Raw genomic sequence first — 18,832 nt, 5'->3', positions numbered from 1 at the left:
CAGGTACTGTAACAGAAGACTGAGTAGTCACAGGCAGAGTTGTAAAGTAAAGCTATAGTGATCCAGGAAAAGCTTTCTCTCTCTCTCTCTCTGTGTGTGTGTGAGTGAAGTGGGCTTTGAAGGGGAATGAATGATGGCTGCAGGCATTGCAAACAAAGAGGTGCAAAGTCCTTTTCCCTTTATATCTTTGGAAACTAATCTAACAAAAAAATGGGGTAAAAAGGCTTTAAATAAACATTGTTAGTGCAGTATAGCAGCTCAGATCAGATAAGGACCAGGGAAATCCAGGTTCAAATCCACACTCAGTCACGAAACTCACTGGGCAACCTTGGGACAGTCACTATCCTTCAAACTAACCTATCTCACAGGGTGTTTGTGAAGGTTAAATGGGGTGAGAATTGTGTGCACTGTCTGGAGCATCTTAGGGCTTCTCTGGGGCAAGCGGAAAACCTATTGAACCCGTGCTTTCTAGGCATGGGGCAAGCAAAGTTTTGAAGAGCCCTTAGAGCAGGGGTCAGCAACCTAAGGCCCATAGGCCACAAGCGGTCCACAGGGGTTGTTTAACCAGCCCACGAGCCACCCCCAAACTGAGCCGCAGCTCGGCGAGTCCCCGTGTGCTGCGGTGAACCAGCGCAATGCGGCATGGGGACTTGTTTCCATGGCGCTGGAAATCACATCTGCACAGATGCTGAAAATCGCGTCTACGCAGACGCAGGAAATTGCGGGCAGGCGCGCTCATGCAAGCACGCAATCCTGCCCACAAAGGGATCTTTGCTGGAGTGAACTGGCTCAGTCAAGGTAAACCCCTGCCTTAAAGTAGAGGAGTATAAATGTACTGATACGGACCAACTGAATCCCCACTGATTTCACTGGGTCTCATCTAAGCATGACTGAGGGCGCGTTCACATTACTGCTTACTCTGCATCCAGTACACTCCCACTGCTAGTTTTGCAGCCACATTCACACAGCTAGCCACAATCTGTATTGATCCTGATGTCATGAACCCCATAGAGATGTCATGCAGGGGGTGGTCAGACCCTATGGAGGATGCTAGTGGGATGAGGGATGCAAAACCTTTTTGCTGCCTCCTAGCAAACTGGTTGCAGCTTTTTCAGTTAGACTGTGTACAGTATACCCTAAGCACACAGAATCAGAGAATTGTAGAGTTGGAAGGCACACTGAGGATCATCTAGTCCAACCCCCTGCCATGCATTCAAAGCAGATTCAAAGAATTAAGGGTACTGCAATTCACTCCTCACACATATCCCTCCCTGCCCCCCCCCCCCAAATCCCTGCTTCCTAATCCGGATCCTCCGGATGAGAGCTGGTTGTGGTCCAGCATCAATAAGGAGAATGGAGTTCAGCATCCTCAGATGTACAGAAGCAGTCTGTTTTGTTTCTTTAACTTGGCAGGTGAAGTCCTGGTAGCATTGAAACCACCAGAATCTTTATTCCCTGGGGCTAAGTTTTGATCCGCCTTGGCTTGGTGACTTAGCCACGTTGGAGGCGCTCTTTCTGTGCAGGATCTGGGCGGCTCCTGCCCCTTTAAGAAAGGGCTGCTGCCACGGCATGACTCAGCATTCTACCGAAGAGGCTGAGCTGCTTTCTTTGGCTCACGGAAATTTCCGGCAGTGAGTACAACGCGGGACGGGATCCTCCTCCTCCTCCACTGGGCTTCTGCTGGGGACACGAGAAGGCGACACCTGCTAGGGCTTCGTGATCCTACTTCCCACTTACCCGAGAGTAAGTCCAGTGATTTCAGTGGGGCTTCAGTGGTTAGGGTCGCGCGGTTAGCCCCCTCCCCAGCATGCAAAAAATAAATAAAAATGCCGTATTTCGCGTGGGTGGCGGAGGGAAGAGAAAGAAGGGGGCGTGACAGTCCAACTGATCTGCTTTGTCTTTTCTTCGTCTTTTTTTCTAGTGCCTGGAAAATATACGATCACCTATTTCCCCGTACGCGGTGAGTGCAAAATCACGTAACTAAAGACTTGGATGAATTCATGCCCCACCCCCACCCCACGATCATGATGGGTTTGGACCCCTCTTTAGTAGAGAAAGTGTTGCGGCAGTCTCAGAATAATGCATTTACAGTACAGCCGGATCTTCGCCTATTCATGATTGCTCGAAAGCAGCCCTGTTTGACCTCCGTGAGGTTTACTGTACAGGAATGAAAGGGAGTACACTTCTGACCTGGAGAGAAGCCTTTTGCAGGCGAGGGCTTTCTCTGCTAGATTGAGACGGGGGTGAGAAAGATGGCAGACCCGAGGAAATCATCAATGGAGGAGCTCATGATTTTTCGCTTTGGAATGGTTTTCTGGAAGGGGGCAGGATGAGAGAGAAGATGGTGGGTGCTTCTGAAAACACAGCGGGCAGGCCTCTGGCACCTTGTGAGAATTAAGGAACCAGTGTGCTGTGTGTTCACACCTGATGATTTGGGTTTCTGCCTCTCCTAGGGCGCTGCGAGGCCATGAGGATGTTGCTGGCTGATCAGGGGCAGGAGTGGAAAGAGGATGTGGTAACCATGGAGATTTGGTCCAAGGGAGACCTCAAGAAATCTTGTGTGAGTATAAGTAGTAAACTTTGGAGTTAGGATTTGGGGTTTTTTTGGGGGGGTGGGCAGTGAGTCCTGTTCTTGTGAGAAATGGGTTTTCCTAGGCCCTTCACACTGGTCCTTTGCTCCTCTGTCTACACACGGTAAGCTACAAGCCAACCGGGCCCCTCTCTCACTGAGAAATAGGTATGGGATATCCAGTCACTAACCTTTCTGCCTTTCCTCCCCTTCCTCACTAGGTCTTTGGCCAGCTGCCTAGATTTCAGGATGGAGACTTTCTGCTGTACCAGTCCAACGCAATCCTGCGCCACTTGGCAAGGAATCACGGTACGGTTGGTGATAGGCAGGGGTGCAAGTAGAAGTGGAGTGTGTAGACCTGGGTTTATGGCAAATCTGTGCTGATTGCCTTTCCAAGGGAGAGCTGCATGCATATGGAGGAGATGCGTGTCTGTAAATTTGCCTCTTGGGTGGGTTAGCAGGTGAATAGATGGCGATAGTGGTGGTAACAGAAGATAGCACTGATTTGTGTTCACCTGTGATTTGGGTGTTTATTTAGAAGTATATTAGTTGTACACCACTTTAATATTTGAATGAATCATAGAATCATAGAGTTGGAAGAGACCACAAGGGCCATCGAGTCCAACCCCCTGCCAAGCAGGAAACACCATCAGAGCACTCCTGACATATGGTTGTCAAGCCTCTGCTTAAAGACCTCCAAAGAAGGAGACTCCACCACACTCCTTGGCAGCAAATTCCACTGTCGAACAGCTCTTACTGTCAGGAAGTTCTTCCTAATTTTTAGGTGGGATCTTCTTTCTTGTAGTTTGGATCCATTGCTCCATGTCCGCTTCTCTGGAGCAGCAGAAAACAACCTTTCTCCCTCCTCTATGTGACATCCTTTTATATATTTGAACATGGCTATCATATCACCCCTTAACCTCCTCCTCTCCAGGCTAAACATGCCCAGCTCCCTTAGCCGTTCCTCATAAGGCATCGTTTCCAGGCCTTTGACCATTTTGGTTGCCCTCCTCTGGACACGTTCCAGTTTCTCAGTGTCCTTCTTGAATTGTGGTGCCCAGAACTGGACACAGTACTCCAGGTGAGGTCTGACCAGAGCAGAATACAGTGGCACTATTACTTCCCTTGATCTAGATGCTATACTCCTATTGATGCAGCCCAGAATTGCATTGGCTTTTTTAGCTGCCGCGTCACACTGTTGGCTCATGTCAAGTTTGTGGTCAACCAAGACTCCTAGATCCTTTTCACATGTACTGCTCTCAAGCCAGGTGTCACCCATCTTGTATTTGTGCCTCTCATTTTTTTTGCCCAAGTGCAATACTTTACATTTCTTCCTGTTAAAATTCATCTTGTTTGTTTTGGCCCAGTTCTCTAATCTGTCAAGGTTGTTTTGAAGTGTGGTCCTGTCCTCTGGGGTGTTAGCCACCCCTCCCAGTTTGGTGTCATCTGCAAATTTGATCAGGATGCCCTTGAGTCCATCATCCAAGTCGTTGATAAAGATGTTGAATAAGACCGGGCCCAAGACAGAACCCTGTGGCACCCCACTAGTCACTCTTCTCCAGGATGAAGAGGAACCATTGTTGAGCACCCTTTGGGTTCGGTCAGTCAGCCAGTTACAAATCCACTGAGTGGTAGCATAGTCAAGACCGCATTTTACCAGCTTCTTTACAAGAATATCATGGGGCACAAGTATTTTTCTGAGTAATAGTAGCCATAAGTCCTGACAAAAATAAAAGCATAAAGTAATAGAGAAGAAACAAGAATAAAAAACATAAAACTATATTAAGTGACAATCGACAATGGGTAATATATAAAACAGGAAATCAAAATTGCATTGGGGCCCAGATCCTTCACTACTTGAAGACAGCATGGGGGGGATGGGGCACAATTGGTAGTTATTAAGTTTTGTTTTTTAAAATATCCCCCCTCAAGAACGCAGCAGATAGATGAGAGTTCTTGCTCTCTGTGCAACTATCCTGTGAGAGAGTCTGGATAGTAATTTGAACATTCCCTCACCGACCCTTTTTCTTTGCTGCTCAGGACTCTATGGTCAAAATGCCCGTGAAGCGACGCTGCTGGACATGGTGAATGATGGAGTGGAGGACCTGCGTATTAAATATGGCCGCCTCATCTATCAAAACTATGTGAGCTTGGGTTTGGGAGGGCTTGAGTTTGCTTCCATACACTGAAATTGAGAGCTCTGTCCCCTTAATAGACTCTTGAAATATCTGTCAACTAGGTCGGGTGATGGAGAGATGTCTTTTTTAAAAAACACCAATCTTTATTAAATATATTTCACAAAATTATACAACAATATACTATATTACAATTTGTATCCCATCCCATACAACAAAAAAATTAAAAATACAAGAAATTTTAAAAAGACCTAAAATAGACTTCCGATTGTTCTCAAAAACACTAAATTACACTTGTTATATTTTACACAGTATCATATTATTATATTATTTTCTTAAGTCTTTTGGAAAAGGAAAAAGGAGAAATTAAATAGAAACATTAACTTTACATATATTATCTATACATTGCAAGACTTATTCAAGATCTGCCACGAGGTTTTTGCTGTCATAGTAATTTTTCAGATACTCCTTGAATATAATCCATTCTTGATTTACTTTTTGCTTCAAATAACTTCATGTAGATATTATGGCCAAGGTCTTAGGCCCAACATACCATTGAACTTTTGACTTCTTCTTCTTTATCCTCCCACTGAAGTAGAAGATTATACATTTTACATATATGCTTATTTTTGGCTTGTACTGTTATTATTTTTTCTAATCTTGATGTTTCTTTTTCAAATCCAGCTTGTCTATCAATGTTCCACCTCTCATTTATTTGAAAATATTGTAGCCAATCCATCACATACCTTCTAATTTCATCAATTTGTTTCAAATTTAGTTTATTGTTGTTTTCCTCTAGTAGCATTCTATACGTTGCCCAATCACCTTTTGCATTTTTCCTTTTTACTTCTGTGGCCTCTATCGGGGAGGTCCACCAGGAGATTTTAGGTTCCAATATTCCCTTATATTTATCCCAGATTTTATAAAGTGATTTCCTAATTATATAGTTTAAAAACCCCTTGTGTACCTTAACTTTCTCATAAACCAAATACGCATGCCAACCAAACCTGTTGTCAAAGCCTTCTAAATCTAACAGATCCATATCTTTAAGTATGATCCACTCTCTAATCCATGACAGCCCAGCCACAGCGGGATAGAGTTCAAAATCAGGTAGAGCAACTCCCCTCTCTCCCTCTGGTCAATAAGAATAAGATGTTTTATTCTTGGCCTTTTACCATTCCATATAAACCTTGTGATATCCCTTCTCCAGTTTTGAAAACAGTTCATAGCTCCTAAAATGGAAATCGTTTGAAATAAGAAAATCATTTTTGGTAAAACATTCATCTTAACTGCCGATTGTTGTTGTTTAGTCGTTTAGTCGTGTCCGACTCTTCGTGACCCCTGGACCAGAGCACGCCAGGCACTTCTGTCCTCCACTGCCTCCCGCAATTTGATCAAACTGCTGATATCCTACCTCAAAGGGAGAGGCGGAGTTTGCTGCAGATTTCCAAGCCCCAACATTCAAGCCTATAATCCAAATGTGTGCAGTTCAGATGATCACTCCCAAGTTGCAAATGGTCCTTGATAAAAGGGACAAGTTGGGAGAGAGTAGAGACTGGTTTGCCTGAGGGCATGGCTGTTTGTGCTTTCTGTAAGAGGAGGATGGGGAACCCATAGCCCTATGCATGTTGTTGGGTTCCAACTCCTATCATCTTGATCATTGGCTGTGCTAGCTGAGACAGAGGGGAGTTGGAGTCAAACACCCCTCGAGGACCACAGATTCCCCACTCCTGCTGTAAGGAAAGAGCACTGCTGGGAGCCAAGAAAATGCAGATTCCTTGCTTCCACTGCAATGAGTCATGTCAGCCAGGCTCGGAGCTCTCTTCTAGCAGAATGGAAGAAGCAACGAGGCTTTTCTCTTATCTGATTATTGTACCTTGACAGGAGGCTGGCAAAGCGGACTATATTAAGGCCTTGCCGGGAGAGCTGCGTCCTTTTGAGAACCTTCTGGCTCAGAATGATGGTGGGAAGACTTTCATTGTAGGCAAACAGGTAAGGCAATCTGCCTGCTGGAGATCCAGTCATGGGTTGGTCTTGTCCAATAGGGGGTTTCACATCTCAGGAAAGATTTTTCGTAGAAACCCCTGCTGAAAGAAGGGGCGGGGAGGCTTCGTTTTACTAGCACCTTGCAAGGTGCTTTGTAGTGCTGTCTTCAGGTCTTCAAAGCATATTGCACCTGATATCATTGTGATGACAGGTGAGTGACAAGATGGCCAATTTGGCCAGGAGGATGATCCTGATGAGGATCCCTATGCTTGCTATAATTCTTTACTTCATCAGCTTGTACTTTGTTTTCAGTCCTCCATCCACAGCTGTTCCTAGTCTATGGTATATATTTTTAAAAAATAAAAACTAAGGGTGTAAAGGAAGAATCGTGAGCACATTTTGAGTGCACTCAGGTGACACCAGGCGATTGACAGATGGGCCAGCCTGCCCAACCTGCCCAATGTGGCATGTGAAGGGTGGGTTAGTTCACACACACACCCCTGTAAATTAAGTCTTGTCACTCAACAGCAGGCCTAGCTCCAGGTTTACCAGTGCCCTGGGCAAAGTGTCCCCTACTAGGCCACCTCCTCTACCAGTGGGCTTTCCTGCCAGGTCAGAGAAAAACAATATTCTGCAGTGGTCCTAGCAGTTGCCCAAAGGTGCCAGGGGTTGCCCAGAAATCTACATTCTGTGATCAATAAATGATGTATTCCGGGATCTATGTAAATTATGCATGTTGTGTCAAGGGAGGGGCAAAAATCAATGCAGGCCACTAGTCCCTAGGAAACCACGTCCCTAGTTGCCAGAACCTTGTGTAACCACTCACTCAGGCTACTGAGATTTTGCTACTTGTTGCCCCTATGCTTCCAAGCCTCTCACCATAGCCCTAAGAACTAGAACATTTGCTTTTTTAAAAAAGTGCTTTCATGTTTTTATTAAAAATGGGACATTTTCAAAATTATAGGAGTGAAAAACAGTTGTCTGGGACCTCTATTCGCACTGTTCAAAACTTGACAGAACTGCTTTTAAAAACAGTTTAAAAGAAAACTGAGATTCTGTACCCAATTCTGACTTCTGTGCTTTCCTGCAATTCCACAGAATTATTGCACACAAAAATCCTGCCTCTGCTTTAGGAGGTGTGCAGCCAAAAATGTGGTAGAGATTATCCCTGCAGTGGCTTGTCTTGTATTCCGTTTACATGCATGCTCTGGCGTGTTTTACTATAGTATGCTGTGACACACCCACACCATGTGAACTTCCCCCTGCTTAAGCTTCATCTAATGTATTGAGGAATAATGGCGTTTTATACTTGACTGGCCCTTTCTCTCTCACCCGCTGACACCTGCCTCTTTTGTTTTCTTCTTCCTCCAGATCTCCTTTGCTGACTACAATCTGCTTGATCTATTAAATGTGCATTTGGTCCTGGCCCCTGACTGCCTGGCTTCCTTCCCCTTGCTGGCTAGCTATGTGCAGCGGCTCAATGCCCGACCGCTCCTCAAAGCTTTCTTGGAGTCTGATGCCCACAAACAGCGCCCCATCAATGGGAATGGCAAGCAGTGAAATGGATTCCTTCACCAAGTTGCAGCTTTTCTGGTGACCTCTGGGTGCTTTGTAGTTTTGTATACACTAATGTTAATGAAGCGAGTTTCAATAAAGAGTTCTGCACATCTTTGCTTGGTAGGGAAAGTATGGTAACTAAATTCAGCAGAAGCCCACTGCAATCAAGAGGAGATGTGATTAATTTGCTAGAGCCAAGTGGCTTATTATAATTGTTGTAGTTACTATTGTTATTTGTTAAATTTATATCCCATTTCCCCTCCCGAACGAACCCAGGATAGCATATATAGTGAAGCCATAAGCTAGGATTTGTAGCTTTTGTGGGTTCAGAAGTGCAGCACAAGACAACTAAGGGTGAACATACACAAGGTGGTGGGAGATTTATGATCAAATCTCCCACTTTAAAAAGAAGTAAATGCATGAGCTCCTGCTTTTAGATCAAGGAGGCTGTGTGTGATTATTCCCCCCCATGCTTTCCCCCTGATCAGAATCAGCGTCCCATAGCTCTGTTCACCCCTTTAAAAGTTATAATAATATATTATTTGCCACCTCATTTCGATGCACTTTAGCTCTCCACTTCCCACCTTTTGATCTTGGTAATTTCCAGACAGGTAGCCATAATAGTCCTCTACAGCAAAAAGTTTAGTGGCTCATAAGCTTTAGTGAACTAGACCTCACTTCATCAGATGCATAGGATGTGATCCTCAGTTGTGGGTGTGTGCATATATTGCCATGCCTGTGGCTGAGAGATTTTAGCCTGCGCTGCATTTTGTGACAACAAGTTGGGAAAATGGCTCACTGCTCAACCAGGTTAGATGTTCTCTGAATCATATTGGGGAAACAGCAGGTGCAAGATCCCATTGGGCCAATGTGATTCAAATCCTTGTTCCATTACGAAGCTCCCTGGAGTGCCTTAAGCACATCACTTTCCTAGCCTATGGCATAAGTTATAATGAGAATTGTAATGATTTTGTACACTGAAGTTTAAGAAAAAAACAAATGGCATTAAATTAGATTCTGTTATACAAAATGGTGCTCTTTTGCTGGAAACTTCCCCCTGGCTTGTGAAGAAGAAGAAGAGTTTGGATTTGATATCCCGCCTTTCACTCCCTTTAAAGAGTCTCAAAGCGGCTAACATTCTCCTTGTGCTTAGGGAGGGGGTGGGTGCTTAGGGTAATCTTCTCATCTAGGCTGCCTTTTGCTCTAAGCTGAGCCAGGAGGCTTGAAGCAAGATAAGTGAGCTCATTAACTTATTGAGGGTTAAGGTGGTTGCTTTGATCCAGAGGTCTGCCAATGTTCAGGGTGCTCTTCTACTCTTATCTCTGGATCATGGAATACTTTCTCTTTCCAGAAACGATTGAGGTTGAGTTAGGTACAGGATTACAGTCACAGGGTCCTGATTGCTCTCGTGGTATATGAAGGCTTTCTCCCAATCTTCTGAAATGGATATCCACCTAATGGCTGTGTGTGTTCTATAGAGACATCCAGGCAGAGATTTGTAACTCAGAAAAGTTCCCTTTCAACTTCTGAAGCTGCATAGAGGCTGCTGTGATGTCTGTCATCCAGAATCACATGTTCTTGTTCTTCCCGATGCATTTTGCTGCTGGAGATGAAAGGCAAGATGGTGTCCCCTCCCCCCACCTTTCCACATATAGAACTTGGCAGTTGAATCTCAATTCGTTACTGGCAATGGGATAACTTTATCCACCTGAAGTCCACAGGCTGACTTGTGAAGACAGGCCCCATGATACACACAGCTCAGTCCTCCAACCCCTTGTTCACTATTTTCTTGCAGGGCTGCCTGGCAACTGCTGTGCCCACTGTATCCTCAAGTGAATAACTGCAGTGCAGCAACGGTAGCACCAATGTCTTGTGTGAGAAGAGCAATTCAGGGGCACAAGTAGTGTCTGCTGGAGGGTGTTGTGAACTGCCTCCCTCTGCCTGTAGTCTTGGTCAGGTGCCTTTGCCTACAGCATGTCTATAACATAAGAGGGCAAGCAGATAAGACAGGCGGACCACCTGCCCAGTAATAAAAAAAAGTTACGGCTGGGGGGAGGATGAGACTAAAGAGGGTGAGAGTGGCTGGGGACTCTGGAGAATCAACTTGGGGGGCTGCAGTTGTCTCCCCCTAACAACTGCTGCTTGAGATGACCACTTTACACTGCCTAATTGAGCACGTCTACATTGCTTTTTTAAAATGAGTGCTGGGAATGCATCTTGCAGCTTTTCCCTGCTGCTGTGCTAACCAAGAGGACCCCCTGCAGCCCATTCCAGTGTAATGAGATCATTCTTCTCAGACCAAGAATCAACAGGATCAGAGAGATCAGCTCCGTAATCCTCCTCCTGGCAGCACAACTGCAACAGCTGTTTGAAAATGAGGTAAACTGGCAAAAGCCCAGGACATTTGGGAATAGAAGGAAATAGGCGGCTTGGGAGCTCTTCCTTCTCTCCCTGTTAGCCTTTGTCCATTTGGTGTCCTATCAGCCCCAGCCAGCGTGCTGTAGTTTCGAAACATCTGGAGGCAACCAGGTTGTTCTGTGATACTCCCTTGTCACTAAGGAGAAGCTTCTTGTTGTACTGAATTACTGGCTTGTTGTACCCCAAATTTGGTACATGCAATCGTGCTCTGTGTGCATCCTATGAGAGTAGAAATTACTGAAGAATGTGAAGATACAGAAAAGAGTGAATAAAATGATGCTGGTGGAACATTTTTCCCATGGAGGAAAAAATCTAAAGTTTCTAAAGTATCTGAAGAAGTGTGCATGCACACAAAAGCTCATACCAATAACAAACTTAGTTGGTCTCTAAGGTGCTGCTGGAAGGATTTTTTAATAAAGTTTCTAACTTAGAGATGGGAGAGGGAATATAACAAATTCACACAAATATGTAGAATGTTAGTGTGTTTTTAGTTTATTGCTGATTTCAATTTTTTGAATGTTTCAAGTAGCTGTTTTTAACTGTTTTACCAGTAATTTTTTCTCTTTGTAAATCACTTTGAGGTTTTATTTTTACAATCAAGTGGTGTATACATTTTATGAAATAAATATATATACAAAACTATGAACAGTACTGAGAAAAAATATTTGTAACACTCAAAACATGAACTTGGGGATATCCAATGAAATTTGCATTGGGAACATGTGCAAATACTTCTTCAAATGATATAGAAAGTGCTCTTAACAGATTTATTGCTATAGTGGGTTTTGATGCCTAAAAAAATTACAGACTAAATTTGTTGAGGAGGCTATTATCATAGGTTTTAAAGGGTTTCTCCCTTTGATTATGAGATACTGATGGCAAAAATCAAGAGATGGCTATATTTATTCATTTACCTGTATCTTTTTTCTGTCCTGCTTGTGAACTTCCTTCTCCCCCCTTTTCTTTTATTAGATAGATAGATAAGATAGATATAGATAGATTGTCAAAAAACATGGAAAAGTACCAAAAGAAAAAGAAAGGAAACATACAGAAAATAATATCCCCAATGCAGTCCGTCCCCCTTCCCTGGAACAACATTGATTATGTAAAGGCAAAGAGTTGCCAAAAGATGTTCACTCCAGAATACTGCTCCATAGACTTGAATATGTTGAAGGCAATAGCCATGCTTTTCCATCATTATATAAGAAAATCATTCTAAATAATCTGAAAATCATCTGTAGTCTTTCTGTAGTTTTTTTTTACCTTCTAGCGTGCAGTTGCTTGTGAATCTTCTTGAGGTGTCTGGTTTTATTTATTCAAGAGTTTTCTAGTCCACCTTACAAGACAATGTCCTCCCCCATGGTTGCTTACACGCATAGCAACAGTGGTTGGTCATAGCCAGAGCTGCTTCATAGACATTGTGTGGTTTTCTTCCACGTATCAAGTAAGTGTGTCCAATACCAGCTCCCTACAAACCATACCTGTGCTTGTCATGTTTAGAAATTTATTTTTACCAGTGTGCTGAAAACATTTAACCAATATGTTTTAAAATGTAATGTGTAACGCACCTTTCACAGATGGAAATCCTGGAATGGAGAGAAAGATATTTAGTCTATTCCTGAAATTCCAGAAATTACACTATGGGGAGCTCTTGGAGAGGCAGAATTCGCCACTAGAAAGACGAGGGAAGTAGCTGCTTCTGCTTCTGCGATCATTGCAGCCGAGTAATTTTTTTTTTTGTCCAGTAGCACCTTAGAAGATTGTCTTCCATGAACACGGTCTTAACAGCGAGTCCGCAAGTGACTCTGGAGGCCAATGCGCGACTTCCACAGAGGGGACATAGCAACCAGTGGTTAGAGACGTTCCTCGTCTAGTACCGGATGCTACAGGATTGCTAACAAGTTTAATAAAAGTGGTGCGATCTCTCTACTCAGAGCATTAAAACCGCTGTAACATTGTAAATCGTGATTCTACTTTTCTTAGTAAACAGGCTTTTTCAAAAGATGCAGGAAGTGCGATATAATACTAAACCAGAACTAAATTTAGAAAGAAATGTAGTGCTGGCAATTTTCCTTATGGCAGAATCTTTGTATACCTTTACTCATTTATTTTTGAAGCATTTTTTTAGTTCTGCATTTCTGCTAAAAAGGTTGTCTGAGTCGCCTCAAACGACGCCAAAGGAAACAGCGTCTTCTCGAGCGCCCCTGTTGTCGCTTATTCGGCGCCCATCGCAACTTGAACGCGGCCTGGAACTTTTAATTTTATTTTATGCAACCTCCCGGCTGTCACTGAGAAGCTCCTATAACCGAGGCGTGGGGCACTATACTTGCTTGGACAGTAGCGGGGCGCTGATGAACTACCACTCCCATCATCCCCTGCGCTCTGACGTGAGCCGAGACCGAGTTCTTCGCTCTCTCTCATCTCGGGCCGGCTGACGTCAATACGCACCGCCCGAGGCCGTGACGTAGAATCACCGCGCAAAACAGACGAAGGTGACGGGGTCGGCGAGTGTCGCTAAGTGGGGGACCCCGGCTTCCCGTCGGCGCTATGTTGGCGGCTCGGCCTCTGGTGCTCCGCGGAGCCTGCGCTCAGGCGCGTCTCCTTTCCGCCGCTGCAGCTCCGGAGTCGGTGAGTTCTTTCCCCTTCCCTCCGACGGGCTGCGGGGGAGAAAGCGGAGTGCAGACACTGCAGGTGAAGGGGCGGGGAGGAGCCGTGAAGAACAGGTCTTGACAGGTCAGCTGCTGCTTCTTGTTGGCTGTAAGGGCTGAGAGTTGCCGTGCCTCGATTCGGAGCGGGGCTTCAGTTTCTCCTTTTTTTCTGCTAATCTCTCCCCCCTCCCCCCCCCAAGGTTTAGGATGGGCTCCGGGATGGTAAATTTATCAGGATTCGGTCCTTTCTCTCTTTCTTGCACAGGCACCTCCCAAAAAAACACAGTTTGGGCCCCTCAAGGATGAGGATCGCATCTTCACGAATCTTTATGGGCGCCATGAGTGGAGGTGAGAACTGAGAAATTGGGTGGTGTGTGTTGCATAATGTTGAAAGAGGATTAAGGTGGGGCCGTCAGTTTTTAACTTAGCGGAGGAAAGCCAGCACAGGGGGGGGGGTGATTAAGTTGGAAAGTTTGCAGATTGTTGCTTTTAACTGGTAAATTAACTTTTGATTGGATACCAAAAGGATTTTCTAACAGAGCTGCCACAGAGCTGCCTATAGAGGATATGCTTTGCTGAAGTACTGTACAAATTAATATTATAATTCCAGGTTTCTCCACTTATGTGTTCTGTATACAGGGTGAAGGCTGATGATATGGAATTATTTTGGATAGCTGTTGTTACCCAATGCTTTTGTCTTTTCTAGGTTGAAAGGGGCTTTGAGCCGAGGTGACTGGTATAAAACCAAGGAAATCCTGCTGAAGGGTGTTGATTGGATCTTGAATGAGATAAAGACTTCAGGTCTGAGAGGCCGTGGGGGGGCTGGTTTCCCCACTGGTCTAAAGTGGAGCTTCATGAATAAACCCCCAGATGGCAGGTGTGTTACAAACTAAAGGCTGATTTCGTGCTCAGTACCATTCATTTCTGCTGATGGAGGAACTTGCTCTGGAAGAGTGGCAATTGTTTCCACGGTTATCTCAAAAACAGCTTTGTGCTTTCAAGGGTTATTATCCATGCTGGTGTTGGGAATCAGAACTTGGGACTCCTAGCTTCCAGTTCTGTCTCACACCTTCCAAATAGTGTGCCCTAGTTGCTGGGAATGCCCACCACTACTTTAGAGTCATCTGAGCCTTTGATTTCAAAAGTTACTTTATCTACAGAGCCTGGCTCTGCAAAGCAGTAGATGCCAAAGTTCAATTCTTGACCACTAAAGAACAGCTACTGTATTTTGTACAGAGCCAGTTGAGCACATTGGGTGGAATTATGCACACAGATATAGGAATTTCAGCTTTAAGCATCACTTCAGTAGCTGGTCCTGTTCAGAAAGTCACTATTTGCCTTCTTAACCTTCCTCACTGGGTGGTTGTGAGGCTAAAACATTTTTCTTGGTTTCTGACAGATGGGCAGGGTACAAATGTCACAATAAATAAAATATATTCAGTGCATCTGAATATTCCCTGCTTTCCTCAGGTGAATTACTTGAGGTTAAGACCTTATGCCCGCTGTCTGTGTCAGTACTGGGAACTGGATATAGAGTTTGTCTGATTAATTATGTGTCTGTGCAGTATTTAGTTTGAAGCAAATAAGATTTTTTAGTCTTGAACAAAGGTTTACTCAGAGTATACTCATTGAAATTAATGGACCTAGACTCAAGACATGTTCATGACTTTCAATCAGCCTGCTTCTGAGTAAGACCTAGTTGAAGCCAGTGTGGTGTAGTGGTTAAGAGCGGTAGTCTCGTAATCTGGGGAACCGGGTTCGCGTCTCCACTCCTCCACATGCAGCTGCTGGGTGACCTTGGGCCAGTCACACTTCTTTGAAGTCTCTCAGCCCCCCACTCACCTCACAGAGTGTTTGTTGTGGGGGAGGAAGGGAAAGGTGAATGTTAGCTGCTTTGAGACTCCTGAAGGGGAGTGAAAGGCGGGATATCAAATCCAAAACTCTTCTTCTTCTTCTTCTTCTTCTTCTTCATTGGCTGGTGTATTGATTGCAATAGAAAAGATACTTCCTGATGAAAGTGTTTTCCTGGGATTCTTAATTTTTGCCGACTGGCAAATTCTCCCTGTGTTTCAGACCCAAGTACTTGGTGGTGAATGCAGATGAGGGGGAGCCAGGAACCTGTAAGGACAGAGAGATCATGCGTCATGACCCCCATAAACTGGTGGAGGGCTGCCTAGTTGCAGGGAGAGCTATGGGAGCCCGAGCTGCCTACATTTATATTCGCGGAGAATTCTATAACGAGGCCTCAAACTTGCAGGTGAGCTGCTTCTCTTACCACTGTGCAGTTGTGAGCAGGGTTCTTGTTTTCCCTTGCAAGAACTGCTATGAGAAGTGAGCGAGTTGATTTCCCCCCTTAGCCTTTAGCATCTTGTGTGCCTGCTTGTATTTTTTGTGTTGAAAACCAAGGAGGCCACTTTTTAGCGATGGGTCTTAGCTTACTCTTGCTGTCTCATTAGGTGGCAATCAGGGAGGCCTATGAAGCCGGATTGGTGGGCAAGGATGCTTGTGGCTCTGGCTATGACTTCGATGTCTTTGTGGTAAGAGGAGCAGGTGCCTACATCTGTGGCGAGGAGACAGCACTTATCGAATCCATTGAGGGCAAGCAGGGCAAGCCACGCCTCAAGCCTCCCTTCCCAGCTGACGTGGGTATGACAACTTAAATGCTCCTTCTGTGGTGGATGGTGTAGATTTGGTGCCCAACCTTGCTGTCAAATTCTTATCTCTGACAACATATATCTGCCACCCCAGCTCCTTTGGGGGCCTTTGCTGTGTCTCTCCTTTGCACATAACATTTCCAGGTGTGACATAAACTATGTGCTTTAGCTCAGTGGTTGTTAACCTTCTGTGGCTTACAGGCTCCTTTGAGAATCTGATGAAAGCTATACCCCCCTCCCACATGGACATAAAATTTTTCATACGATTAATTTTATTGCCATGGGGGTGGTTCTTTTGTGCCTGGTTTATGGAACCCCCTCGAGGTCTTTGGACCCCATGTTAAGAACCCCTGTTCCAGCTGAAATAACTAAGTTACCTTTATCTTGCTGGATCCCCCCCCCCCACCTTTAAGTATCATTATTTATATATTAGATTTATCTACCACCCTTTATCACAAGATCTCAGGGCGATTCACAAGATAAAAATACAAGGTAAAAGCACACAAATAGTTAAAACAAAAACAACAAAATAATAATCCCCTCCCACATTTTATGAAAGCCGCCCCTGCCACCTGGCTTTTCATCTGAATCTCTAGTACCAATCACTTTCCTTCCCCATTTTCTCTCCCCAGTAGCTAGTTTGAAAAGATTTTTAAAGTCCGTTTCCCCCATTCTGTTTTTAGGAGTGTTTGGTTGCCCTACTACAGTGGCAAATGTGGAAACTGTCGCTGTGGCACCCACCATCTGCCGTCGAGGAGGTACCTGGTTTGCTGGCTTCGGACGTGAGCGCAACTCTGGAACCAAACTCTTCAATATCTCAGGCCATGTCAACACACCCTGTACTGTAGAAGAGGAGATGTCAATACCTCTACGTGATCTGATTGAACGACACGCAGGTGAGAACCAACAGTTCTTAACTTGCCATAAGGAAGAAGCTATCAGCTTCTTTCAAATAACTTGTATTATTGGGGAAGCCTTGTGTCCCCTGTTGCTGAGGTGGTCATCCATGGAGCCACACCTGATTGTCTCTTGCCTTCTAACCAGGTGGTGTTAGAGGTGGCTGGGATAACCTGCTTGCTGTAATTCCTGGAGGGTCATCCACCCCCCTCATCCCCAAGTCAGTGTGTGAGACAGTACCGATGGACTTTGATGGGTTGGTGCAGGCACAGACTGGGCTTGGGACAGCAGCTGTCATTGTCATGGACAAATCGGTAAGGCTAGTCCCTTGGCCCCTACTGCTCTGTAATCCTGCTTCATGAGTCTTCACCTTCTTCTCTTACCTTAGACAGATATAGTTCGAGCCATCGCCCGACTCATTGAATTCTACAAACATGAGAGCTGTGGGCAGTGCACACCATGCCGAGAAGGTGAGTGTGGAAGCAGAAGGTCACCCTGGAGTTCCTCCCCAGATCAGGAATTTGGGACAGTCTATAAACCAGACCTCTTGGCATATGCAAGCCCTGATTAAAGTGTGGGGAGGAAAACTGATGCTTAAAGATTTCTGGAAAGCAAAACAACTTTCCTAGGATATTGACAACAGGCCTGTAGTTCAGTATGCAAACTTCATTTACTCTTTCTTTTTTTTTTTTGGTCCAGCATTGTGCTGTGACTTGATGTATGGTCTGTTTCTTCTCTCTGTGACTACCTATCTTTTCATAAGCATTGGAGTTGCCTCTGATTCTTTTGAAACTGATTCCCTCTGTGCAGGTGTTGACTGGATGAACAAGGTGATGTGGCGTTTTGTGAAAGGCAATGCACAAGTGGCAGAGATTGATGCGCTTTGGGAGATTAGCAAGCAAATTGAGGGCCATACAATCTGTGCCCTGGGAGATGGGGCTGCTTGGCCTGTACAGGTAATTCTCTCAACCTTCTCTTTAGCTTGTGAAGAATGTGCTGAAGAATATTGTGGTTTTGCTTGAGACAGTATATGCTAGAATCTGGATGTTTAATTGGCAAAGGGATGTATGTATATCTGAGGTGTGTGTTCTGCTAATTCCTAGTTCCTTCTTACAGGGATTGATTCGTCACTTCCGTCCAGAGCTGGAGGAACGGATGAGACAGTACAGTGAATCTAAGGTGCAGCAGGCATCTGGGTAAACACCTAACTGAAGTCACCCCTTTATACATTTGACTGTATAAAAAACATTCACGTGAAGACAGGCCAAGCTCTGCTTTGGCTTGGGCACTGAGAGCAGTGTGTTTCCTTGATTTGTGTCAGATGGGTGACAACCTACTTCAGTTACTGTTCTGCTTTGCTTTCTTAAAACGCACATTATCTATTAAATGGTTGTAACTTACTTCTTGTCTGTTGGGTACTTTTCAAGCATAGGGAAAATAAAGTGGATAGTTGCATGTTTTTGAATTGTTTTATATTTCTTAAAGTTGTTCAAGGGTTAAAAAGGGGGGGAGCTTCTGTATTTCTTTGTCAAAAAAGCATCCTTTAATCAAGGCACTTAGATTTATGTGCACACATCTTCCTGCTGAACACATCCACACCATCTTAAATTCCTCTTTGCATCAAGCAGTAGAAAGAGGTGGTGGAATTCTGAGATCATAAAGTGGATTGCACCACTCAGATTGTAGAGGTGGGGTGCTATTTTTGAATTGCACCATTGGAAGGGACCATAAGGGTCATCTAGTCCAATGCCCTGCAATGTAGGAATCTTTCACCCAATGTGGGGCTCAAACCCATGGCCCTGAGAGTGTTTGCTACAAGTAGAAATTGAGCACACCAGTGAGAAATGTTCCAGCCAAGCTCACTCCTTGATGTAAGAGGGCTTTAAAAAAGAAATTCAAAAGTTTTGCCTCCCATCTTCATACCTCATTCTGCTGTATTTCTAGACAGCAGCACTTAAGAGCTGCATG

General features: G+C 44.6%; 2 protein-coding genes across 2 annotated transcripts; both read left to right on the top strand.

Moving 5' to 3' along the window:
* Nucleotides 1-1,569: 1,569 nt before the first annotated feature.
* On the top strand, nucleotides 1,570-9,262 carry GSTP1 (glutathione S-transferase pi 1). The gene is made up of 7 exons (XM_082221826.1): nucleotides 1,570-1,743; nucleotides 1,922-1,960; nucleotides 2,454-2,560; nucleotides 2,791-2,878; nucleotides 4,610-4,713; nucleotides 6,589-6,696; nucleotides 8,062-9,262. Coding segments are annotated over exons 1-7 (636 nt in total). The 5' UTR covers nucleotides 1,570-1,742; the 3' UTR covers nucleotides 8,251-9,262.
* A 3,868-nt stretch (nucleotides 9,263-13,130) lies between these two features.
* Nucleotides 13,131-18,324, top strand: NDUFV1 (NADH:ubiquinone oxidoreductase core subunit V1). Its single transcript, XM_082221121.1, has 10 exons — nucleotides 13,131-13,293; nucleotides 13,579-13,661; nucleotides 14,020-14,190; nucleotides 15,387-15,570; nucleotides 15,770-15,959; nucleotides 16,651-16,863; nucleotides 17,012-17,178; nucleotides 17,253-17,334; nucleotides 17,675-17,820; nucleotides 17,981-18,324. The coding sequence occupies exons 1-10, from the start codon at nucleotides 13,213-13,215 to the stop codon at nucleotides 18,062-18,064; spliced, it is 1,401 nt and encodes a 466-aa protein (XP_082077247.1). The 5' UTR covers nucleotides 13,131-13,212; the 3' UTR covers nucleotides 18,065-18,324.
* The last annotated feature ends 508 nt before the right edge of the window (nucleotides 18,325-18,832 follow it).

This window comes from Podarcis vaucheri, assembly GCF_965113315.1.
Source record: "Podarcis vaucheri genome assembly, chromosome: 1".
NCBI classification, from domain to species: domain Eukaryota; kingdom Metazoa; phylum Chordata; class Lepidosauria; order Squamata; family Lacertidae; genus Podarcis; species Podarcis vaucheri.
This window is presented reverse-complemented; position numbering and strand designations above follow the sequence as displayed.

Excerpts from the sequence above, each read along its gene's own strand:
- NDUFV1 (XM_082221121.1), top strand. The coding sequence starts at position 13,213 with ATGTTGGCGGCTCGGCCTCTGGTGCTCCGCGGAGCCTGCGCTCAGGCG. Across the intron at positions 14,191-15,386 it reads AATAAACCCCCAGATGGCAG|ACCCAAGTACTTGGTGGTGA; the intron begins GTGTGTTACAAA and ends CCTGTGTTTCAG. Across the intron at positions 16,864-17,011 it reads TCTGATTGAACGACACGCAG|GTGGTGTTAGAGGTGGCTGG; the intron begins GTGAGAACCAAC and ends CCTTCTAACCAG.
- GSTP1 (XM_082221826.1), top strand. Across the intron at positions 2,561-2,790 it reads GAGACCTCAAGAAATCTTGT|GTCTTTGGCCAGCTGCCTAG; the intron begins GTGAGTATAAGT and ends CTTCCTCACTAG. Across the intron at positions 4,714-6,588 it reads GCCTCATCTATCAAAACTAT|GAGGCTGGCAAAGCGGACTA; the intron begins GTGAGCTTGGGT and ends GTACCTTGACAG.